Raw genomic sequence first — 16,869 nt, forward strand, 5'->3', positions numbered from 1 at the left:
AGAAGGAAGACTTAATGTTGTAAACCCGATATCAAAATCATAACATGTGTTTGTTCTAAAACGCCGGTTCTTGTTTTATCATATCAGAAAATGTAATGAAGTAGGCTAAACGAACACTTAACATTTCAAGCGTTATGCTGTTGGTCGTTTTTTTTTCTCTAGTTCCTCAGTTTAAGTTGGAGGCTAAAAACTCAAACTTTGTTTCGTTATCAGGGGAGACGCTTAACCTAATTTAATTACGTAATATTCTAGCGTGGGTTTTTTTTTACAGAGGTTAAGTAAAGGTATGGAATAATTGGGTTTCGTTAGCTATATCGAGCGTTTAATGTTGGAGTGGGTGGGTGGGGGTCGGTTGGGGTGGGGGGGGGGGGGGGGGAGGACAGGGGAGGGAGGTCGCGTACAGCTATAAAAGAAAGCGTTGATCAATTATCTTCGGCTGTTAGGAGGTGCGAAATCTGGAGACACGCATAACCACGACTGAAGGTGACCTTAAGGGTTGCACACAAGGTCAAATCTCCCCCCTCTTCTTTCGGGATTTTAACCGTTAAATTTTTTTTTAAGTTGCTGTTTTATAGTTCGACTGTTGCTTAGTTAAGAAACTGAGATGGTAGGATAGTATCAAGGTGATGACGCAAAACTGACGCACGACAAAACTAATTTTTTTTTTTCTTTTACTGGCTTCGCGTTCTGCTCCAATAAATAAATCGTCAACCAGATTCTTGAACCTTAAGTCAGCGCACGAACGGTGAAATAGAAAATGTTAACACGGCAAGACACACACACACACACAAATCTCGACTCGCTTCTGCTGTCGACTATATAATAAATTGTCTAATTTCGCAGTCGGCACACACGAAACATGCGTGGACAAAGTGTGTTAAAGTGACGCGTATAAATTTTATATAAAAGGCCTTATCAAAGTTAGACTAACTAGATTTAGTGGGCTTATTGTCATTACTAGTAGGGCAAGCTTACATTTTTACATTGTATTGACTTGATGGGTTTTTTTTAACTGAAGAGTGGGCTTAGTTATAGGCCCTACCACGTTGTTGTTTTATTAACTAAATTAATACAGAAACATCATTCAGCTCAATTCATCCTTCTCCCTGCATATCTCAATACATCCCCACTCTCAATACATCCCCACTCAATACATCCCCACTCTCAATACATCCCCACTCAATACATCCCCACTCTCAATACATCCCCACTCAATACATCCCCACTCTCAATACATCCCCACTCAATACATCCCCGCTCTCAATACATCCCCACTGTCAATACATTCACACTTCTAATACATCCCCACTCAATATATCCCCAAGCTCCATACATCCCCATTCTCAATACATCCCTCATCAATACATCCCCACTCTCAATACATCCCCTCTCTCTTAATACATCCACACACACCCAATACATCCCCACCCAATACATCCCCATTCAATACATCCTCTCTCTAAATATATTCCCACCCTCAATACATCATCACCACCCTCAATACATCCTCACTCAATACATCCCCACTCAATACATCACTACTCTCAATACATCCTCACTCCCAATACATCCTCACTTAATTCATCCCCACTCTCAATACATCCCCACTCAATACATCCTCACTCAATACATCCCCACTCAATACATCACTACTCTCAATACATCCTCACTCCCAATACATCCTCACTTAATTCATCCCCACTCTCAATACATCCCCACTCAATACATCCTCTCTCTAAATATATTCCCACCCTCAATACATCCCCCTTCTTAATACATCCACACACACCCAATACATCCTCACTCAATACATCCCCTCTCTTAATACATCCACACTCAATACACCCCCACCCTCAATACACCCCTCCTACCAATACATCCCTCCACAGAAAAAGACTACCCATAGCTCCACCCCATCTGATATTACTATAACAAAGATCTGGTGAAGGAAAAAAAAAGTGTAATAAAATATCCTCTGACATTCATTCACCTTCATCATGCCCCACCCGTCTTTTAAGAGATGGGAAACCAACCACAATACAACTGTTATAATAAGTACTATTACTACTTGCTGATGAGCTATGTTAAAAGGCATCAAAGACAGAAGTTTTGTTTCACTGTTATAGAAGGTAAATCTCAAGAGCAGTGGCATGCTGAAACTGGACCCAGGACACTAGGCTAGTCCCCTAAAAATCTTAAGTAATACAAAATCCTAAATTTCGAAATATTGTTTTTTGACGTCACAGTCAAGTGAAGAATATGACATTTATCCCAACAGATGCGGGTTCTGAACCCATGTATTTAAGGTATTTAATTTTCTCTTTAAACCAGCTCCCCAGACAGTTGTTATATGGGAAATCTCACCACACACCACTGCTTTAAGATTTAAAAAAACTAACGTAAATGTTATGATTATAATGAAATACAATTACTTTTTGCTAAAGAGCTAAATTAAATTAATAAGCATCAGTCAGATATCAAAGATGTATCAATGATTTTGTTTTACTCTCAAGTAGTGTACGTCTTTAGAAATAAAAAAATTAACCAATATGTATTGTTGTTATGGTCAGGTAACAACTACTAATTGTTAATTGACTAAATTAAATAAGCATCAATGTGGCCTCACACATCATTTCTTATCATTGTTGTTTACATAATTCATTAATATTATTCAACCTCTATTGCTATTTTTCATTCTCCAAAAGATTTGAATTTTACTAATTCTGTGATAGAAGAAATACACAATTTTGGGTGACATTTTTTGTCCAAGAATGAACATGTGATGCAGTCTTAGCCTTAAAAAACCAACCTCAACTCATGCAATCCCTCTAGAAAATCGGACTAACAAATCTGAAACTGTCTCTAGGTTTGTTCATTTATAGCCGACCCCATAACTTTAAAAAAAAAATGATTACTGATGAAGCTAGTTATTGACTATAGAAACTAAGCCTAACCAATGGGCTAAAATGTAACAGATATTGATCATTTTAATTTTAAACTACATAATAAATTCATTTTTTTAAATCAGGGGAGATAATAAAAGTAATTTGTTAAAATAAGGCATTATGTATGCTTTCTAATTTGTGAAAAGTAAAGTTATTATATATTTTAGTAGATTATCCACAAGAAAAATAGTTAATGTTAATTGATTACAATGAAATATAATTAGTGACAAGTTATTTTCAGCTACCAGAATTTGTTTAGTGTTGTGCAGAAGATTATTTTTTTTGTAAAAATGAAAGGCTGACCTTTTATTTGCATTTAGCCAACGTCTAATGACCATCACAGAAAGAATACTTGACCATCTACCGTATAGCCATATCACAGTATTGAGGATGCTGACCACTTGGACATATCACACACTTTGTTTATAGAAATCCACTGTGTTGACAGCCAATGTTATTTCTATACAGAGCCCTCTTGAGCATCTATAATGTTGACCGCTCGTACATCTAGTGACCGTACCACACACTTTTTTAGAAATCCACTGTGCTGGCGTCCACTTCAATTTAAAAATAACTACTCTCTTGATCATCTGTGATACTGACCACTAAGTAATCTAATGGCCAAACCACACACTATTTTGAAATCCACTATCTGTGACGTTAACAAACTAACACAGATATCTTGATCTTGTGCAAATATCAACCTTTCCTACACAATTAAGGTCATCTTCTGATTATCAATTTTAAATCTGACCATTTGCACATCCAATACCCATAAAAAAACTTCTAGGAAATGTATCTACTATCTATGATGTTGAACATTAAGTGTTACATATCTTACAAATAAAAAAAACTTATAAAAATATTGTTAATTTTTTTTTAGATTTTTAATCTGGTTTAAACAAACATAATAGAATAAACTTCATTTAAAAAAAATTACTTTCAACTGACACACTTTAAATCTTTCATAGTAAGTCATCTCATTGTATATCTGAAACTATTACAATGATACTTACTCTATCACACACTTACACCATTGAATCACCTACTCAATCTCCACACAACTACAATGTAGATCTATCCACTCAAAATGAACTATCACCTACATTGCAGGTGCACTAAATGCTTTTGTGACTCATCTTCACTTAATTTAATAGTAAGTTTCTCTTTCCACAAAACCTCCTGGGTGTCTTCTAAGTATAAATTTGCGGACCTCGTCGTAAATGAAAATAGCCAAACTGTAGGGGAGGGCAACCAGCCACCATGTGAATCTGAAAATAAATATATATTTTTTATATGGATTCAAAATTTACAAGTGTTTACAGAACAAAGGCATATAGCTGACCACACTATCTCTTTATGTAGCGATTACAGAAACTTGTGAACTCTAATCATTAGCCAGGATTACGGTCAGCGCAAGAAGGGTAACATATTTTTTTTACATACTGACCAAAGCAGGAGAAAAAATTCAGCAGCATAAATTATTAAATTAAGAATTGAAATTAAGAAATCCGCATAAAATTTTGATAATTAATTATTATGTGTAAGTTATATTTTAATTTTGATGCAGAAAAAACTTGTGTAAAATGTTTCATGAACATTTTTCATTTATTTTATTTCAATGAATAGCTATTTTATGAGCCCCTATAGGGCAACATAATCGCTAATTATTGATGCCTGGCTTAAGTAAGTAGTATTTTTTAAAGTAAAGTAATTATGTAAAGTTCCCTCTTCGAACCTGACGGTCCATGGGGAAAGTGAAGTAGTGTTCACCTCTTTCTGTGACCTCTACAAAGAAAGGAATGGAGTGGTCAGCACTATGCCCAGCCACCTTTATTTTCCCTAATATGAGTTAGTTACCCATCAGAGCTGGTTGGACAGGGGCGTTTTATTGACCCAGATTCGAACTCAAGAGTTCCGGGTTAGCAGTCTACTTGTTCATAAAAAAATTTATTTCCTAAACTTTAAAATTAAAGGGCCATAACCTTAGGAGATGGTATATATTTAAATAGTTTATTAAATAATTAAAACAACTAAATTGTTGGCATGAGATTGGTCTGCTATCAGTTAAATGGTGAATTGGATAAGGTAATGCCAAAACATAAGGACAAAAATATTAACTATAAAATTCATTTAAATTAGATTTACAGCTGTTTTGAGATTTATAGAATATATTTAAAACTGACATCATATTTTATTATAATTATTATGTTTGGAATTTTACCAAATCAATGCTAGCTAAAACACTAGCAGGTATGTCAGTACATAATAATAAAGTTAATGGTTACATTTTCAATTTGTGATAAAAGGGAGCTAAAAAATAATCTAAAACCCTACCTGAGAGGTTGCATGCGAAGACCTTTGTCCAGCCCAGGGCAGTAGCACAAGAAAGCAGCAAGGGCAGTCTCAAAGAACAGGCCAAAGGTCAGGTGGTGATTTCTGTGAATTATGCAAAGTTTATACAAGCCCAGTCATATTGTTTAAAATATTTGTTAAATAAGACACATAAGTTATATGCCAGGTTTTTTATTTTAAATATGTTAAATGTATGTCAAAGGTCAGTTAAGTCCCAACAGTCCACCTGGGCATAAGATGTATGGTTGTGTGGCTGCACATTGTCTAGCTACCTAACTTTCTAGGTACCAAATCAAGCTGGTTAACTATAAGAGGCCCCAATGACCAATAAATAAGATATATGTTACTTTTACTAAATGTATCAATATTCAACAACAAAATGTCTTTCTTGTAAATAAACAATATTTTTTAACAATAACTTTGATTCAAATAAACTGTTTTTAAATATTTTTAAAATTCCTGTTTTCTGTAACGTAATTCAGTGTTAGAATATTGTATCACAGGAATCAGTTAAAATCATAAAGCAAATAAATTAGTTGACTAACTTCATTCCCTGTTGGAAAAGTGAAAGACGTCTGGTCTTGCAGATGATTAAATCAGTCCACTGGACAATGACAATGGACACAAAGAAAGCTGTGTGGCAGGTGTACTCAAGTTTCTTGCGTTGAGAGTAAGTCTGGTAGGGAAAAAAAGGAGTTTAAAGTATTTAAATACAGACTAAATCAGAAGCTTTCTTGACAGTTTTCCATCACAGGGGAAGCAACTCAATTCAAGCTATTTAAAAATGCACTTGTAATGAAAGTCATTCTATTATATACTACTCAGAATAGTACTTAAATTAATGTGTATGGTGAGAATGATTACATTAAAAATAATGAAAATTTAAGATTTCATTGGCATTATTTGAAATTGTGCAATATGGTACAGGCTGCTAGTAAATATATATCCATCCATATAATTAGCTGATTGCTAAAGTCTGTAAGGCCAAAGGGAACAACCAAAGAAATACCAAACACAAAACAATCCTAGAAGAGTGATAAAAAGGGTAAAGGGAAACAAAATGATTTTTCAGATTTAAACATTCATGTTTTGTTCTTTTCTTATGCCATCATCCTTTGGCTTTGCTGGTAGTTGAATATAAAACAGAAAAAGAAGATATCTACAATGTTGGGAGTTATGTGGCAGGGGGATATTGTGCCTCTTCTTAATTTGTATGTCTTTACCAATATTGCTGGAGTTGAAGGTGTAAACCATGTAGACTTAAAAAGGTCCTATGATACTGATCAGAAGAGCTGTATTTATAAAATCAGAGTTACCACCCATTATAAGACTATTTATCCACAATAAGGGGTCGGCGTGGTCAAGTCGGTAAAGCTCATGGTTGCTTAAACCGAAAAGTCTCGAGTTCGAACCCTCGGGCAGATGAGGCTCGTTAGCCGGGGACAGCCACTCTTCTAGGAGAGACAACTCCAAAAATTAAACAACTGCTGCCTTGTAGATTGTTCTTGGTTGGACAAAGGCTATGGAAGCAAATCCAAAAAGAAAAGCAGGCTGAAATCGGAGTCAATGGCCTCAATGGCGCATAACCAGTTGACACGTAACGCTTAATTGTGTTGGAGGCGTGGTCGAGTCGGCAAAAAAGCTCATGGTTGATAAATTCGAACAAATTCTCGAGTTCAAACCCACTGGCAGATAAATCTTGATCCCCTTCAACACTAATAATTAAGAACGAAGAAGAAGAAAAAGATCCACAATAAAAAAAATGCACCAATCAATAAAAAATGTATAAAAAATTGTTTTTAAACTTTATAATTACTATTTAGTTAAGTACTTACCCATTCCTGTCCATAGGAATCTTTTAAATCATTGATACCAAGGGAATCCCATTCCTTGCGGATACCAAGAAGATGACTCATCCAAAATCCATTTTCAACCATGATAACAAAATAGGTGAAGAAGCCAGCAGTGGCTTGGATCATACCGATCTGACCATAGGCCATACTAATCAGTCTGTGGACAGAGTTCAAGACGAACCAAATATTAGTGACCTAGGCCATTTTGATTGTGCATTGTTCAAAAGTACCTTTTCTTAAAGCAAATTAAATAATTTCATGTTTTTTTTTTACATTGGTATGAGCATCTATTTTTACTTTCCCAAACAGCAGAGCTGAGTGTACTCAATATTCTACTAACTCAAGACCAGGCACCAAACATAAGACTTCCAGATTAATAAAGATATGAACAATTAATCGACCAAGCTGTGTAGTGTATGTTTTATAAGCATTACGTTAAAAAATCACAACAAAATTCAAGTGAAGTTAAAGAGAGATGCTAGGCTTACCTGTCATTGACAAGTTTATCTTTAAGGGGATTACGAGGTAATCTCTTCATGATGTCGAGTTCAGCCTGTTCGTAAGCCAAAGAGATAGCAGGGACCATGTCAGTTCCAAGATCAATACACAAGATGGTGATGGTACCCAGAGGGAGGGGAATGTCGGCAAGAATAAACATCAAGAATGGTGAGATCTCAGGAATGTTGGAAGTCAGTGTGTAGGCAATAGACTTTTTCAAGTTGTCGAAAATCAATCTACCCTCCTCAACACCAACCACAATCGAAGCAAAGTTGTCATCAAGTAAAATCATGTCTGCAGCTTGTTTGCTCACATCACTGCCAGCAATACCCATAGCAACACCTGAATAATAGTTTAAATAAAATGTTACGAGCCGGCCCGCGGCATAACATACGCCGCTATTTAGTTGTTTCTAATTTTCAATAATTCATAATTTGTGAATTCGACAGTACCAACGCTGACACTGAAAATATTTCTTTAAAACACTATAAGTAGCTCGTTAAGGATCATAACCCCCCCCCCCCTCCCCCCCTACGTTTAAAATCGTTGGCTCTGCTTGTAAACATTTAGAGTGAACACAGCTCACTAAAACCATGTAGGGGTGGGGAGGTAGGGAGAGCGTTTGCAGCTTGTTTTCTAACGGCTCGAAGAGGAGAATTATATATATAGATTCTAGCCTGTTATCTTAAATTTTGAAATTAAATTCTATTTGGCTTAATACTAACCAATATCAGCCTTTTTGAGTGCGGGTGAGTCGTTGACACCATCACCAGTAACGGCTACAATTTGACCCTGTCTCTGGCAGCCCTCTACAATGATAAGTTTCTGCTGTGGTGAGGTACGAGCAAACACAATCTCACTATGGTACATCAAAATCTCATCAATCTGAGCTGGAGTCATGTCCCTTAGATCACCACCATGGATGACAGCTGCCTTAGCCTCTCTTTTAAAAAAAAATGTAATAAAAATAAAATTACACAACAGTGGCACACTAAAACAGACAAAATATTTTTAGAAAGACTTAAAATTAACATTCTATTCCTGGGAAATTTCCCATTAAATGCTTGTGTGAACAATCAACTGCTCAACTAGCTTTATTTTCACCAATCCATGTAAGTAAGTAAGGTTCCCTTTCAAACCTGACGGTCTAAGTGAGGTAGAGTTTCACTTCTTTCTGTGACCTCCTTTACTTACCCTAAGGTGAGTTAGATACCCATCAGAGATGGGTGGACTCAGGGACAGTCTACTGACTTGAACCCGGATTCGAAGTCCAGACTTACGGGTTAGTGGTCTACCACTAGGCCACTCAGTCCCATAATCCATGTAAAGGAATTCCAAAAAACTCAGACATTCACATCAAAATCTTAATGTCTTGCAGTTTTGTGCTCTGCCACCTAGCCAGACTGATAAAAATATCTTAACCTATGGTGAACCACTCACCTTGGATCAACTTCCTCCACTGGGACCCCCCTCTCTTCAGCAATGTCTTCCACAGTCTTGCTGCCCTCAGAGATGATACCAACACTTCTAGCAATGGCCTTGGCTGTGATTGGATGATCTCCTGTCACCATGATAACCTGTTTGGATAATAGAGAAAAAAATTATGTGTTATGAAATAGGAAGGTTAAAAACATTTTAAGAAACAAAAATTATGTTATATCATTAGCCATTTAATTTTATCTATGAATAATAAATATAAAAAAATACTTTTTAACAAAAGCACAATACAATTTCAATTGTTTTTTGACAGTATATTTTATTTTGTTTTTATGAAGGCATATGTTAAATAATTAGTCAACATTGCTTTTTTTCACTTAGATCACAACTGTCTTTTCTTTGATGTTAAGTTTGAATAAAAATCCATACAAATATTTTTAATCCTCATGTCTACTATTATATAATAATTAAAAACTGCATCGTGTGAAATTCAAGTAAACTTCATAGCCTCACCTTAATGCCAGCACTCCTGCATTTGCCTACAGCATCAGGTACAGCCGCTCTGGGAGGGTCAATCATGGACACAAGACCAACAAATCTAAGTCCAGTAATGGGGAAGTTAGGACCTTCAGGGTCAAACACATAGTTGGGTGGGAAGTCAGCAGCAGGTAGATGATAATCACAGAAACCTGCAAATAAATAAAACCAAAAATATCTGCATTTGTCCCATACAAAATAAATTTTTATAAGAACTTAACTTTGTAAAGAAAATATATGCATTTTAAGTTTGGTTGAGTGCAAAATTAAGAACACCAGATCACAAAGTTTAAGAAAGAGAAGTATGATAACCAGAGTTTGAAAGTTATAATTGACCTTCCACAAAGAATAACTGTGATGGAAATCTAAAGAGATCCAAAAGACTTTACACACCCAAAACTCTCTCCCCCAGACTTCCAAGCTCCATATAAGCTGTGTTGAAAGCTTCCCTGTAAGTGTCGTCCAAAGGCTGGTCTTTTCCATGCATAAGTATAGAGGAGCAGCGGTCCATGATCCTCTCTGGGGCACCTTTCATTACCAGCAAATACCTGGGGTCATTGGGGTCTTCTGTCTCATGGATAGATACCTGGAAAATAGGTTTAGGTGTAATGCCACTTCTTATGACAATGAGGATAAAGAGTATTGTTTTTTATTTTATTTAACAAGCTCAAAAGAACCCCTAAGACTGCTGTATATTGTAAATGTTTAATTTGTTTTGTCTTTTAGAAATATATCAGTGATTTCATGGGAGAAGACGAAAATTTCAAATGCTTCTAAAAACAGTATTTTTAAATAGTTTCTCTGTAGATACATAAAAAAATGTGGGTGACTGTACAAATATTTTTCTACATGAAAGGACTCTTATATCATTTGAGGCTTGGTCTTCAAAGTTTTCTATTAGCTTTTTTATTTAAGTGTTTTATATCTCAATGTTCTATGCGCATTTACAAATGAGTTAATACAACTAATTTAACAATCTGGCTTTACCTGATATTTATTTGTTGAGTTGAATGGAATTTCAACAATCTTCTTGTTGCGACGTCTGAATTCTGTCACTTTTCCAATAGACAGCTCAACACATTTAAGTAGGGCAGATTCTGATGCATCACCGTTACATTCTCTGTACAAAATTTACCCAAAAGATGGCAGGAGGTGAGGGAATAGTTTTTAAAAAAATTTCAGAACTCCAATATTTTTTTAAAAAATATCTTGCTTTTATTACCTTTTCAATACTGGTACATTTTCTTGGCCAACCTTGAACTCTGCTCGGTTACACAACATACAAACACGAGCAAGGCTAATCCAGGTAGGGTCATTCCGAGAATATGTAGCACCTAAAGGGTAAATAGTATTAGTTGCAAAATGTTCAGTAAGTTTAAATTAAAAATAAAAACTTCTTTATTAATCAAAAGGGAACTAACTGGCTTGGTTGTCACTTGTATCAGCCTCAACAATTTTTCCATCAAACCACATGTGGGCAACCGTCATACGGTTCTGGGTCAAAGTTCCGGTCTTGTCGGAGCAGATGGTTGAGGTGGATCCCAGAGTTTCTACGGCTTCCAAGTTCTTCACAAGACAATTTTTCTTTGCCATGCGTTTGGCAGTCAGGGTTAAGCATACCTTAGAAAACAAAATAGGCTTTTTTCAAATAAAGCCAATAAGCATACACAAATACAAATAAAAATGAAAGGCATATGCAGATTCTGATGAAGAGTTTCAGATCACTGTTCCCTACATATGTCTAACTATTGCTATTGCATGCTATTGGTCTATTCATAATTATGTCTCAGAACTATTTTTAAATTACTTTTAAAATAACTTACAGTGACAGTAGCCAATAAGCCTTCAGGGACGTTAGCCACAATGATACCAATCAAAAAGATCACAGCGTCCAACCAGAAATAGCCCAGGATGAAAGCGATAATGAAGAAGGTCACACCAAGGAACACAGCCACACCAGTGATGATATGGATGAAGTGAGCAATCTCTTTAGCAATTGGAGTTTCTCCCACTTCAAGACCAGAAGCCAAATTGGCAATACGACCCATGACAGAGTCATCTCCTATCTTTACTACAATACCAGTTGCTGTGCCTGAAAATGTGTTGATTAAAAAGTTAACACTTGAAATGGGCTTGAAAATATATAATATAAAAATTTAAGTTTTACACTATTTTAAAATACCTTCAACAGCATTGGTAAAAATGAAAATGTATTTAAATATTGTAACTTAACACTCTTGCTATGGGCTTAAATACAGGTTACACGAAAACTAAAATTTTAACAATATTTTAAAATACCTTCAACACAATTGGTAGAAAAGAAGGCCAGATTTCTTGTTTCCAAGGGATTTTCATGACTGAACTCAGGGGTTCTAGACTGTGGCTCAGATTCTCCAGTCAATGATGAGTTATCCACCTTTAACAAGTATTAAGTTAGGTAAAGTTGAATTGGAAAAAAATTACTTTCATTATCATTATATCTTTAATGCAAATGTGATGGATTAGTAAATGTTATTGATAATTTTACCTTAAGGCCATGGGCAGAGATGATCCTAATATCAGCTGGTACACGGTCACCAAACTTGACCTCAACAATATCACCTAGCACAAGTTCTTCAGCATGGACACTCAACTTTTGACCACCACGTATAACAATAGCATACTGAAAATTAAGAAATACTTCAAAAATTTAAAAATTCTTTGATAGCATTACTGTTGTATTAATACAAAAAAGAGCTGATCACTTAACCAACCTGAGGAACCAAATTCTTGAACGAGTCCATGATACGTGAGCTCTTAGCTTCTTGGTAGTATGAGAAACAACCAGTTACAACGACGACAGCAGTTAAGACAATGCCAAGGTACAGCTATAATTTGAGATTAAAACCAAAAGAAAATTAATGTATAATCATTACGGTATATAGATATTTACTTAAATGTTTTACTGAAATAAAAATATTTTGACAAACTTACATTATCGCCTGGAGGATCCTCTGTTTGACTTGCTTGGATGGAATAGGCAATGTAACACAAAATGGCACCAATCCACAGCAGGAGAGAGAACCCAGTGAACAACACTTTACAAAACTTGACCCATTCTGGTGTTGTCTTTGGTGGGGTCAGTTGATTAGGTCCATCTCGTGCCAAGATTTCTTTTGCCCTCTCTGATGTATGGCCCTTATTTAATTTTCAAAAAATGTCTGTCATACAAATATAATCATTTACCTTTCCATTTGTATTTAATGTCATTGAGAAAGAATGTCAATCACAAAGAGGGGAAAGTGATGTATAACCGAAACACCTAACGAAAACAACCAAATGGAAGACCTCATGGATATGGAGACAGACATGCAGAAACTTAAGACTCCAGACATGGAATAAAAAAACAGCCGACAAGTTTAAGTAGAAGAAGGTGTTAAGCAGGCCAAAGCCCTCAATGGGCTGTAGAGCCAAAGGTATGAATAAATCACCAGACTTATAGAAAAATAATACATGTATTTTAATTCACAAATGGTTAGCGGTAGAGTTTGAATAGAATTTTTTTTTAAATCAAATTACTTTAGACCAGCATTCTGCAACATTGTTTGCGAGATGATTTGTAGAAATATATAGTGAAATATTAAGTTAGGAGAGGTTGAAGTATTTTTAGCTTTGATTCTTTGAATTCTAAAAATTATAATAAAAGTTAAAAAGTTAGCTAAAAAAGAAATATAATTTTTAGATTACTTTTTATTTTTAGCTCTAGTACAGGGGTCTCCAAACTTTTCAGTCCGAGGGCCGCATTAACTATCAAAATTCAGTTCGGGGGCCAGTTTCTTCCGGGCATGTCTTTGATTTTTCTGGGCAGAGTTCCTCAGCCATCACCAACAAACGTTTTTTTCCGTGGACAAAAATATCTCCGCGGGCCGGATGAGAGGACCTCGCGGGCCGGATGCGGCCCGCAGGCCGTAGTTTGGAGACCCCTGCTCTAGTAGTACACTAACTAACTAGATCTAGTATTAGTCACTTATTTATTAGTGGTACTTTAAACTGCTTTAAAGTATTTTTTTAATATTAGTACTAGTTATGTTTAGTTACACTTACAGTAACAGTTTCTAAAAAATTATAGATCTAAATCTATCAGTAATTATATTAGTATTAGCCTTGGGTAAGAATAATATAATAAATAAATAAAATAGTATAAAGTATAAAGTACAGTAAAAAAAATAGGGGAGAAAACTCACTCTTTGTGGATCAACTCCGTGTCTTTTATAAAGCTCTTCAATGGGAATTTTGTGCTCATCCATGTCCAGCTCCTGCTTGAGCTCGTCCATTCTCTCCTTTCCCTTCTTCTTCTTCTTTTTAAGCTTGCCATCATCGGTTGGGGTGGCAGTATAGCGGTAGGCATCCTTATTTATTTTATTTAATATTTATAGTAATTATAAAATGAGAAACAAAAATTAACTGTCTTTAACTTTACCCTCACGAAAACGTTTGCAATGCCAGATTTTTAAAAGATCTGGTCTAAACTCTTTTTAAACTATGATCTATATTTCAAATTCTTATGGGGTGTTTTTTCTGGACATAAAGTAATTGCTGTCCCTTTTAACAAAATCCGTTTTTTTAAATCTGTTAATACTAGATCTATAGTCAAAATTTTCAATCCTTCATTTAAAAAAAAAGTTTTGTTAATCTATCTCTCGGCAGGCAACCAGGCAAAATTTCTATCACGATTCTTCTGAGAAACTTAGGCCTAAGTTGAGGACTAGGCCTACAAGAACAAATGACGATCCGATAAGACACTTAAACTGAATTTTAAACCCCTCCTCCATCATGTCTGCAAAATTATTATTTTTAGCATCCAGTCCCCATTTATATTGGTTAGGGTTAGAGCTAAAACGTGGTTCAGTTAGATTAGTAATGAATCCAGTAATGAATCCAGTAATAAATTATTGTCAGACTATCTCCTAATATGTAGACAAGATAAGGTAGTGATTTTTAGCGCAATTTCCATACGGACAATTGCGATTATTAACTCGTCATTTCTGGATGGATGGATGAATGAATGAATGTGTGTCCGCAGCTTTACCGCAGCTTTAAGTCGTATCTCCTCCTCAACGAAGCAATATCGAGGACTAGTTCCAAAAGCAATTATGTTAAGCAAGTTCCGAGGATGATTGTGGGCCAAAAAAATTCCCGGAATTCCTTCCTGGATTTCCCGGAAAAGCCAAAAAACCTCGAAAAAAATGCAGTTTTTGTCCCATATCTCGGCAACCAGACCACTTAGTGACTTGAAACATTTACCAATCGATTCCTGCCATAATTTAGAACAATATTGCCGAAGAAAGTTTTCAAAAATATATACTTTCGTTCGGTCACAAAAAAAAATTTAAAATTACATAAACACCTACAAACCGATCGTTCTCCTAGCTTGAACGCACCCCAGCATTATACGTCTTTGTGATCACTATCTATTTTTAGATAACATAAGAAATTGCGCTTAAATTGTCACTAGACTTTTTATTAACTTGTTTTCCTTGAAATATTCATCTCGTTAATGTAAAATAGATTTAAATGAGTGTTGGACTTTTGGTTAATTTTTAGTGTAGTGTTTGTTCAAAACTACACTACATACGATTAGTTAGTAGGCCTCTGTAAAAACACTTCTCTACACATCAAAACAAGAACGTCCCTGATTTTTTTTTGGTAAGAAATATTGATGAGGTCTTATAGGGTAATCTATTAATAAAGCGATTTTAACAATTATCCCCCCCCCCCCACACACACACACACCACCACCACCACTATTGTAGCTGTTTTTGTTATACAAAAACTTGTATAGTGAAGCCTAGGTTGTTTTTTTTTCTGTTTCTGATGGAAACAAAAAAGACGACAAATTACCACATCACAAAACAGTCCAACGTAACTTTTAACTTTCGGGGGGGGGGGGGGGTATATTTATTTTACAAAATGACTGCGCGGCAGCTCAAAACTACTGCGCGGCCGCGCAACCGCACAGCTTAGAGGGAACATTGCTAGCCATAACCCTAGCCATAACCCTAATTTACATGTCCTTTGTGAAATAGGCCAAAATGACTCATAGACCTACCTGTTTGCTCGCTTTGCCTGACGCCATTTTAGGTTGTCGACCTTCTGGTGAAGAAGATAAAGATGGAGTTACACAATGGTTAGTTCTTAAACTGTAGGGCTGTGTGGTCGGGTGGTAGAGCGCTCGACTGCTAGCGCACGAAAGTTTGGAGTTCGGATCTCGGTCCGGTCTTGAAACTGCAGGGCGTCCGTGAGTCAACCCAGCAATGATGGGTACCTGACTCACGTTACGTGAAATAATCAACTGGTTATCCAGTCATCGATGTGCATGGATAATGACCTCCATACAGCAGTTTATCCGTTCATATCAAGTCACGGCATTTTCCCATAGGGTAGAAGAAGCAGAGCCAGTGGCGTAGCAAGGAGACCAAAAAGGGGTGGAAAACAACTTAAAAGCTCTTTTTAAGCTGGGGTATTTACTTATACTCAAAGTTTTTTTCTTTTTTTTTTTTGTAAAGTGAACGGCCATATGGCCATATGGCTTTATACGCTGATTTAACTGTTTTCTAAAAAGCGCCACCAACCTTTCCAACTAGGAGGTGGGGTGCTTTTTCATCATTATATATATATATATATATATATATATATATATATATATATATATATATATATATATATATATATATATATATATATAATGGGCGGGAGGAGGGCGCTAAATTGATAGTTCAGCCCCCGGGCGCCGGAATGGGTCGCTCGCTACGCCTCTGTGTAGAGTTCTTTTGTTTCTTTCACTAAGGGTATTATAAGGGATTGTGTGGTCAGCACAGTATCCACACCGTCTTTGCTTATCAGGAACGCATCAAGGCCTACAGTAGGGAATCGAGTACTACCTATGGGATTCGTACCAGAAACTTTCGGTTTTGTAATCCTGCGCTGTACCACACGACCACATGACCCCAGCCTACACTAACCATAACACTTTAGCATGTGATGTGGTATGATATACAGCAAAGCATTATGTAGGAGCCTAAATAAATATAACGCCACGTAATTAAATGTACCACATCCCTCAATAAACTTCTTCGTCATTTTTATATGGTCAAGACCTTCAAATGTCCTCTACGCAAGGTCATTTAAGAACTGTTCTGAGAGTTCTTAAATCTCCTTACATAGTGCGTTCAATTGCTATTCGAAATATATTTTGCATGTCCTAT

General features: G+C 35.9%; 1 protein-coding gene across 1 annotated transcript; it reads right to left on the bottom strand.

The window, feature by feature from the left end:
• Nucleotides 1-3,818: 3,818 nt before the first annotated feature.
• LOC131927078 (sodium/potassium-transporting ATPase subunit alpha) lies at nucleotides 3,819-15,758 on the bottom strand. The gene is made up of 19 exons (XM_059282736.1): nucleotides 15,714-15,758; nucleotides 13,849-14,013; nucleotides 12,599-12,802; nucleotides 12,379-12,492; nucleotides 12,153-12,287; nucleotides 11,924-12,041; nucleotides 11,449-11,717; nucleotides 11,047-11,245; nucleotides 10,848-10,959; nucleotides 10,613-10,745; nucleotides 10,019-10,211; nucleotides 9,602-9,777; nucleotides 9,092-9,228; nucleotides 8,377-8,594; nucleotides 7,642-7,993; nucleotides 7,136-7,310; nucleotides 5,846-5,976; nucleotides 5,283-5,384; nucleotides 3,819-4,216 (listed from the first exon to the last, which is right to left on the bottom strand). The coding sequence occupies exons 1-19, from the start codon at nucleotides 15,738-15,740 to the stop codon at nucleotides 4,096-4,098; spliced, it is 3,081 nt and encodes a 1,026-aa protein (XP_059138719.1). The 5' UTR covers nucleotides 15,741-15,758; the 3' UTR covers nucleotides 3,819-4,095.
• Between the last annotated feature and the right edge of the window lie 1,111 nt (nucleotides 15,759-16,869).

This window comes from Physella acuta, unplaced genomic scaffold (assembly GCF_028476545.2).
Source record: "Physella acuta isolate Inbredline_101_S28 unplaced genomic scaffold, ASM2847654v3 ptg001371l, whole genome shotgun sequence".
NCBI classification, from domain to species: Eukaryota; Metazoa; Mollusca; class Gastropoda; family Physidae; genus Physella; species Physella acuta.